General features: G+C 44.0%; 1 protein-coding gene across 5 annotated transcripts in view; it reads right to left on the bottom strand.

Annotated features, from left to right (window-relative positions):
* Positions 1-9,064, bottom strand: part of FAM120B (family with sequence similarity 120B) — an 88,432-nt gene extending 79,368 nt beyond the window's left edge. For 3 of the 5 annotated variants that reach the window (XM_014527044.2, XM_025194905.1, XM_006016986.3), the window contains exons 1-2: positions 9,003-9,064; positions 2,434-3,489 (exon numbers count right to left, since the gene is read on the bottom strand). In XM_014527044.2, the coding sequence (XP_014382530.1) occupies positions 2,434-3,453 (1,020 nt within the window). In that variant the 5' untranslated portion in view covers positions 3,454-3,489; positions 9,003-9,064. Of the gene's footprint in view, positions 1-2,433; positions 3,490-8,757; positions 8,876-9,002 lie in introns of those variants that run through there. The other 2 variants (XM_025194916.1, XM_025194898.1) reach the window with 2 other exon arrangements.
* Positions 9,065-9,087: the final 23 nt, after the last annotated feature.

Here is a 9,087-nt window from a genome sequence, read left to right on the forward strand (position 1 = left end):
TGGGCTCAGAGCTGGTGCCAGCGGTGCTGGGAGGATGCTGCATCCACCCCAAATTTTGCCACTACTCCGCTTCCAGCGTCACCACCGCCAGTCGCAGCCCCAGCTCAACACACTGCCTCCATCCACATGCTGGGAAGAGCTGGGGCTGTGTTGAGCGGCTGGTGGCAGTGGTGCTGGGAGCAGAGTGGCGGTTAAATTTGGGATGGATGTAGCATCCTCCCAGTGCCGCCAGGGCCCACTCTGAGCCCAGCCCAGCTCTAAGCCCACCAAGAGCCCTGCACAGCCCACCCTGCCCTGTCCCAATCCCGGGGGCACACACCACCCATGCCCTCCCAGGGTGCAAACAGCGGCAGGAGCCACCTCCCCCCAACAAGCTGCAGCTCCAGCCTCTCCCGTCTTGCCTAGGCAGCACCTACCCCTCTCCCCTCCCTCACCATGGGGAGCGTTGATCTTCCTCCCCCCCTCCAAGTCCCTCCCCTTCCACCACACCGGATTTACCAGCTGGAGGCAACTCTCCACACTGCTGGCTGTGCTCCTTGCTGCCTGAGCGCTGCACTGCGGCTGCATGCAGCACGGGCATTTATTGGCCAAATTATCAGCCCCATCAGACCGATATCTGACACAGACAGTTTTCTTTATATCAGTACCGATCTGATATAGGACTGATGTATTGGTGCTCCTCTAGGAAACAGGGATTTTGTTTTTACAGTTGCTCCATATTAAATCTTGGGTTATGATGGATCAACAATACTACTGAAACACAGCATACTTTCAAAAGAATTCTCAAAACAAATATGGAATAAATGAACATCTCTCAACAGCACCCAGCACCACAGCTTACTGTAATGGCAGATCTAAGTAGATTGTTTATATATTTGCTATTTCAACAAAATAAATGTTGTTCCAAAAACCAATTTTCAGATGCTAAAAAATTAAATAGAAGATGGTACAAAATATAATGCATTAAAATGAACAAACATATCTGTTTTAGCCTTATTACTTTCATAGGCTTAAGTGCAAAAGTTTTGTGAAAATGCAATTTTGCCACAATTTTGCAAAAATTCACATTTTACAGTCACTGAAAATTCAAATCAGAAGCTGGGCTCCAAACTAACTTCAGATAACAAATGTGTACAGTATGGTGTACAATATGGTGTACTAAAAAATGTTTCCACCCTCTATATGCAGGCAGCCACAATATGCATATATTTTCTCAAGAAAAGCACCAATGAGATCCAATGTACCCAAGGTGGTGATTAGGCTTTATAGACTGACATGTTAGAAGTTAAGATAATCTATAAACACAATTGAGAATTATCTATGCATTCCAAAATGTGAATTTTGGTGTAGTATTTGCTTTGACAATGTTTAATAACTTGTAGTAGAAAAATGAACGAGCTGTACCTCTACAAATTAGACAATAAATTCTTTATGACAGGGATGGTATTTTTCTGGATTTATACAGCAATCAATACAATGGGACACAATCTCAACTGCGCTTTCTAGATGTTATTTTATTACAATGATATCACACCACACTGTTTGGGAACTGCAGCCCTTCAAATTAAAGTTAAAACCAAGGGGTAATGATTTCTTGTCGTGAAGATTGCATGGTATGGTCTTTCATAGTAGGGGTGTTAACCCTGATGTCCTGGCCATAGTCCAGCCTTCATAATTACCACTGGGCCTAATTAAATATTCTTTGAACACAAGTTATAAAAAGCATTCTTCATTTTACATGCCATGTTTCTGTGTAGTATGTATAATGCCTCCTGTTTCTTTGGTATGACCAATAAATTATATATGGCTGTGTGGTGATGCTGTTTTACCTCAGAGGGGACTGCATTTTAGAGATGGAAAAACTTGAGTAGGTTTGTAAGTTTTACTTTGGTTTGTAAATGCTTTAGGCAGGAAATCATAAAGTAAACATAAAATATAATTTTAAATAACAAAACAAGGAAATAATGTTAAATAATCAAAATGCTAGAAGAAAGAGACAGGTTCTGTCTCCTTCTGTAGCCTATAGGTACTTAACAAAACAAGGCCCCTTTATGAGACCTAGCAAATACTAAGTACTATGAGCATTAAATCTCAAGGGTTTTTTTTCTTAACAAACTACTAGCAATTTAACTTACTGTATTCCAGATTTACCACTGTTATACAAGCTAAATAGGTCATGAAAATATAGTACCGAAACTATGAGACTGGGCAAATATCTAAATTATTTATAATTATCAAAAGACATGAATGGTTCATTCATTAGATCCTGAAATCAAGTTGCATGTAAAAAAACCATCATTTTAGGATTTGGTTTATCTGGGAGGGAAAACATTTTACACACAAAAAATGTTCTGAGCCTATTCATTATCAAGGAATTATTAACAGAGACATTTTGAACAAGAATGTGATTAGGTTTTTCAAAAACCCAAATACCTGAAATATCTCCTGATCTGAGCACATGCCTGTGTCCTGCTTGGCTGAGTGCGCTTGGGAATTTGATAGAGAGGGAGGAAGCCAGGGAGACTGCTGACCAGGCAGGATATAGGACTCCATTGCCTTGCACAGTAATGTCTTGTCTGATCCCAAAGGTAGCATCTCTTCAAAGTTTTTCACACTACTGTATGAACGTGGAAGTCCTGATATGTAGTTTGCTACAGCCAGAATTATGTTAGACCTTTTGTCATAGCTCTGGCTTTTAGGAGGACAAGAGGTTAAACATTTATGCCAAAAACCTTCCAAAGCAGCTTCTGGAACTACATCATTGCCAAGCAGACAAGCAAAAAAAGGGAGGTCTGTTATATTAAGATTTAGTGCACGGCAGAGGTTCTCCCTGGAATACATAACAGTGACCATCTTGTCCAAGCAGAGCTTTTCAATGGAGAAGTATGGAGAGGTGTTATAGATGAGGTAGTCTGTATCTTGTCCAAGAATCCCCATGCAATTATGCTGCAGCCCATAAGAGGCCACTTCATAGTCTGCTTCTTGCAATGAACATATTGTTTTCTGACCAAGGGACTTTAAGGCAAAGCGTGTGAAAGTAGCCAAACCAGAAGGAATAAAGAACATCCCTCTCCCTGGTTGCTGCCTGTACGTCTTGATGAACTGAAAGATTCTGCCTATTTCCTTGTTATTCTTCAACCTCCGTTTAACCCATTCACCTCTCTTTTTCTGCTCCACAACACCATCAAAGAAGAATACCAGCTTGATATCAGCTGCTGTGAAAGCATTAATAAAATCCTCTAAATTAGCAAGGTACTCTTGCCACTGGCCACCACAAACCCAAGATTCTGGTGTATACCAGCGTCGTATACAACTCAGGGCATCTACCACAATTACGGGAGGAGAGTCAGGATAACTCATGCGATGTTCTTCTGCCATTTCCTTCAGATTTACCATTTTGTGCACATCATGGCAAACATTTGCCACAAATCCATGAAGGCCTTTAATGCCCATAGTTGGCTTCTTTGTACAACAAATTGTCTCAGAGATCTGAAAAATGAAAAATCAAACAAGTATTGTAAAGCACAAGTAATGATGGTCAACAAACAGATGAACGAAATAGGGAATCATGATAACTGGGTTCTGTTTCTAGTGTAACTAAAGACAGTAACATCTTGGCTCTTCGCCCCTCTGAACCTGTTTTGCCAGCTATAAACCTAAGACAACATCTAGCCGTCTTCATTAAGTACTTTGCTTTCCACCTTTTGCTATCAGTGTGTCAGGGCAAAGGGCTACCTTGTTGGAAATATTACCTTGAAAACCAACCCACAGCTAACATTTATTTTTAATATAAACATTCAAAATATAAAGAAAATTGACCATGTCTATTTCAACTACTCACAGTTGACAGCAAAAAGTGTGTAGTATCTCCTTTGCTTAAGACTGCAACATAGACTAATGACTAGATTCTCAAGAAGAGAGCACTCACAAGGCTCAGGAATTGGTGGGAACAAGCGCCCAGTAACTTTGGCCTTGATCTAACAAACAGGTCCATGTGAGTACTGTACCCACATGCCTATTTGAAGCTCCAGAATAGTCACTAGTTCATTACTAGGAATGCACTTGCAGGATCAAGAACTATTAAGTGTCTACATAGTAATTTTAGCTGTGATAGTCACATTTTAGATTTGAAATTTCATTCATTTTATTATAAAGTTTTAAAACTTAAAAGGTAAAGATGAAAACACATTTAAATAAACAGAAACTTGTTTGTGCGGTTAGCTACAATGATTTTTAACAGGACAAACATTTTACAGGTCACTATCAAACATGCTCATTTTGAATCAACTGATCTAAATTTAAAATGGTATAAAATGGCTGGCATCTGAATAAATAAAAGGAAGGGGTTATTCATTTTTTTCTATATTAAAAATTGCCACACACAGCAATATCCACAAGTTTTCTGGCAGTGGTATTTAAAAGCATGGAAAAGAAAGCAATTTATAGGTTGTGAAAATAAATATGAGAAAAAGAACAAAACTTAGACCTCCACCTGCCTCCAAGTTGCATTTACAGAAATCCTAGTTCACGTTAGATGATTTGCACAGCTTTCATGCTAGCTATTTTTTTCTACCAATACAAATATGGTTTACATCAAAAGACTCTCCATTATAAAAAATCAGTACTGATTTTTTTAATGCAGCAAAACAAGACTGGTTTTGGTTGGGAGTGGAGGGGGAGATTTACTTTGACTTTATTCAAAATGGCCCCCTCATTTCTCACCCAAACAGTGAAGAAATTCACTGAATGTTTTAATTAAGCAGGTACAAGTTTTTTCTATCCTTCACACTGCTGATTTCTCACATTTTGAATTACAAACTACCTCAGGAGTGTTACATTACAATATATTTGACTCTTGTATACAAAAAGAAAGACCAGAATAAAAACAGTATTATGGATTTACAACTCTGAAAGGTGTTTGTGTAGTTTTTTTTCTTCCTCAGAACTTTAAATAATAGCACCTTTCATATGTAGCTCCTAAACATTCTTTTTAGCATGATGTGAAATGTCTGTCAATACTACTTTTTTTATAACTAGAAAGCTGCACTTGTGCAAGTATTAATCTTCATTGCTGCACAGGTATATAAAGCACAGCATTACTTCCTCCACAAATACTGTTTCCAGAACTATGTGGGTAACCATCAGATTCTAGCAGTTTGTCACAGTAGGACATTTTCCTCCAGCGGATGCCTGGAATACTGGCACATGCAATCACACCAGGAATTCTTTTCCAGAAACCCTTTATCATGTTCCTTGGAGACCCAGCTATGGATGCACATATGAAGGGAAAGCAGCCTCCCAACCGCTACACTACTGTTGTGAGCAGTCTGAGGTCATCCTGTGTATAACAGACAAGTGGTGCTCAAGGTTTTGGCCCTGCAAACCAGATGAATGGCCCAGGGCCAGATTGGGCACCCTGCTGCCCCTGTGTGACACCCCAACCCAGCTCTGTGTGCTGGAATCAGGATCCAGGGGCCCCCTGTGTTCATAGAATCATAGAAGTAGGGTTGGAAGGGACCTTGTAGATCTTCAAGTCCGACCCCCTGCCTGGGCAGGAGGAAAACTGGGCTCAAATGACCCCAGCCAGGTAGGCATCAAACCGCTTCTTAAAGACCCCCAGGGTAGGAGCCAGCACCACTTCCCTTGGAAGTTGGTTCCAGATCCTAGCCGCCCTAACTGTGAAGTAGTTCTTAAGGATGTCTAATCTAAACCTACTCTCCAACAACTTGTGGACGTTATTCCTTGTTATCTCGGGGGGCGCTAGGGGAAACAAGGTCCCCCCAAACCCTTCTGGTCCCCCCTAGTGAGTTTATAGACAGTCACAAGGTCCCCCCTCAGCCTTTTCTTGTGAAGGCTGAACAGGTTCAGGTCCCATAGCTTCTCATTGTAGGGTCTGCCCTGCTGTCCCCAGATCATGCGGGTGGTCCTTCTCTGGACCCTCTAATGTTGTCCACATCCCTCTTGAAGTGGAGTGCCCAGAACTGGACACACTACTCCAGCTATGGCCTGACCAGTGTTGTGTAGAGGGGGAGGATCACCTCCTTGGCCCTACTTGAGATGCACCTGTGGATGCACGATAAGGTCCGGTTAGCCCTGCCGACCGTGACCTCGCATTGTTGGCCCATGTTCATCTTGGAGTCAATAATGACTCCAAGATCCCTTTCTGCCTTCGTGCTCTCAAGAAGGGAGTTTCCCATCTTATAAGTGTGCTGCTGGTTACTACTGCCCAAATGCAGCACCCTGCACTTGTCCGTATTGAAACGCATCCTGTTTTTGTTAGCCCACCCTAACAAAAGGCTGTGTTGTCTCTGCCCAGCCCTGTGCGCTGGGATTGGGCCTATGACACCCTGCATGCTCTATCTACCACACAGAGCCATGGTCCAAGGGGCCTTGGGGCACCCCACAGGACAGATGATATGGTACCCTATCTGACCCGCAGGGTAGGGCTGAGTACCCCTCTGATAGGTCACTACTGGCTCTTTAAAGGTAATTTAAACTGCTTCTGTAGAAAAGCAATAGGTCCGAAAAATAGTTGCCTATGATCTGCTCAGATTCATTCCTCACCAAAAGAAGTAAAAAAGTTGCACTGAACAATTTAACAGCTAAGTAATCACACACTTATGGAAATATTTCCCAGTATTATTGGATGCGTCTATACCTGAAACATTCTTTTGTTTAATTACTAAGGCCCATCTACACCGCAAAAAATTTTCAGAAAGTGTCCCACAACTGCTAGCACTAGCTGAATCTTATCAATAGAAACAACTGCAAGAGCTCTAGCATAGACAGGCTACAGAATTTAGCATGTCCCACAAGCATGTTCAAAGCATTCAAAACAGTATTAAAGCATTAACTTTTTGTGCCATTATACTAGAGCAGTTGAAACAGGTAGTACTAGAGATTAAAAGACTCTTTTAAACCACAGAACAGCCTAAGCTAAATCAGCACCGAAAGTTGCCCCAGCATTGCCCCAGCCCTTTGACAAACTTGTAACTATGGTCCTACATGCACCTCTAGGCAAGAAGATAGCTCAGCCTCCAGTCCTTTTCACTCAACCTCCCTCCTGAGACTGACACGTGTGCCAATTTGGGCTTGTCCACATCAAAATTGGATCATGTCTGTATGCACTTGTGAACAATAAAATCAGACATCACAATTACAACCATAACGTAGCGGTCAGTGCAAACCAGCAGAAAGTGTTCAGCTTCATGTCAAACAGCATCATCTTTTTGTGATACAGATACCAGTATAATGTCAAACAGGGAGGGGTTTTTTCCTGTGATGTTGGAAAGGGGCTCAAACCATGAGTTTTTACGACTTCAAACAGTCCTCCAGTTTCACTAATAACACAGGTGAGCTTGAATGGACAACCAAAAGATGAAAGATTCTGCATTTTCCTGCCAATTCTGAGTACCAGACAGCCCCTCTAAAAACAATGGGCATTTATACGTGTGCTTTGGGAGTGGGTACTTTAATTAGAGCAGCCAGAGCATCTCATGTATCAGCATCCCCATGCTTAAAGATGGGGAGGGGGGGCATGCTTTATCTAAAGCTCATTGAACAAGCCTTAGATAAAGTGTCCCTACCACCATTTTTAAGTGCAAAGACACTGATACACGAGATGCAGGAGGATGCTAGAGCATGGTAGTTACTGGAGGCTTATGGTCAGGCTCTACCCTGTCCGCTTTCATGTGTCAAGTGGACAGGATAGACTGGAGTAACTGGATCTTGCTCTCCACATTTATGCAAAACTCCTATAGCATCGCTGGCTTGGTAGAAAAGGAAAACGGTCTATTCTAGCAAAACTATCTAGGCTTTTTCCTGCAACCCCTAATCTCAGCCCCGGTGTTGGGGAATCAGGCTCATGGTCACTAACACTTGACAGTTTAATATACCACACTGGATGTACTAGAGTCATTAGAGTAATGACCATGCTCCAGCAGACTCAATCAAGTCTGCTCTGACGCATTGTAGTTACAGCAGGGGCAGGCAATTACTTCGGGTGGAGGGTCGCTTACTGAGATTTGGCAAGCCATCAAGGGTCGCATGACAGGCAGCCCAGAGCAGATACATTTTTTTGGGGCTCCGCAGGCCGGATAGAACGGCCTGGCAGGCTGCACCCGGCCCACATTTTGCCCACCCCTGAATTACAGCATGTCGGAGCAGCCTTGCTGCAGGTGTATAGGTGCCCAATGGGTACGGCCTGAATCTGCTTTTTTCAGGTTGGGGTGCTCCAAGCTGCGCGTGCCCACACACAGCTGCGTACGGCTCTCCAGGGCTGTGGCTCAGCGGCAACCCAGTAGCAAAATACTACTGACTTTCTCTCAATGGCAGGCAGCCCCCCTCTTACATAACACAAAGCATTAGTGCATCCATTGCATGAAGCAGCAATGTTTCAAACCGGCTGTCCCCACTTCTGGGCACTTTGAGAGCCCCCCCAGGGGGCGGTGCACAGTGTCAGCATGGTTAGGGAGAATCCTAGAAAATAGAGTTGGAAGGGACCTCAGGAGGTCATCTAATCCACCCCTTTGTTCAAAGCAGGACCAGCCCCAACTTGGCCATCCCAGCCAAGGCTTTGTCGAGCTGGACCTTAAAAACCTCCAAGGATGGAGAGTCCTCAACCTCTCCGGGTCACCTGTTCCAGTGCTTCACTACCCTCCTCATACTAGAGTTATTCCTAGGACCTAGATACCTACGAAATACATACATCAATCCTACGGTTTAAGAGAGACAAGACAGCTCCTCCTCACACCCTACCTAAACTTCCCTCGCTGCCCCTCGGGACCACTGCTCCCTGCTCTGCCAGCGCCAGGGCAACCCCCCTGTGCCAGCAGCGGTAGGGAAACACCCCCGAGGTTTCCGGCGGGCCCCACACCGGAGCCCAGAGAGGGGCGGCAGCCGCGACCACGGGGCACTGCCGGCCCCAGGCTCGGCCCCTCGCAGGCAGGGGGGAGGGGAGAAACGGGGAGGTCGCACTCTTCTTCGGTAGCTAAGGGCCCTACCTAATAACGTCGGCAACCCCACGCTAAGCCGAGGCAGCGCTTCCGCTTCCGCTGTCGTAGCAGGGGAGGGCAGGGCAGAGCGGCC

The sequence above is a fragment of the Alligator sinensis genome, unplaced genomic scaffold (assembly GCF_000455745.1).
Source record: "Alligator sinensis unplaced genomic scaffold, ASM45574v1 scaffold448_1, whole genome shotgun sequence".
Lineage (NCBI taxonomy): Eukaryota > Metazoa > Chordata > Crocodylia > Alligatoridae > Alligator > Alligator sinensis.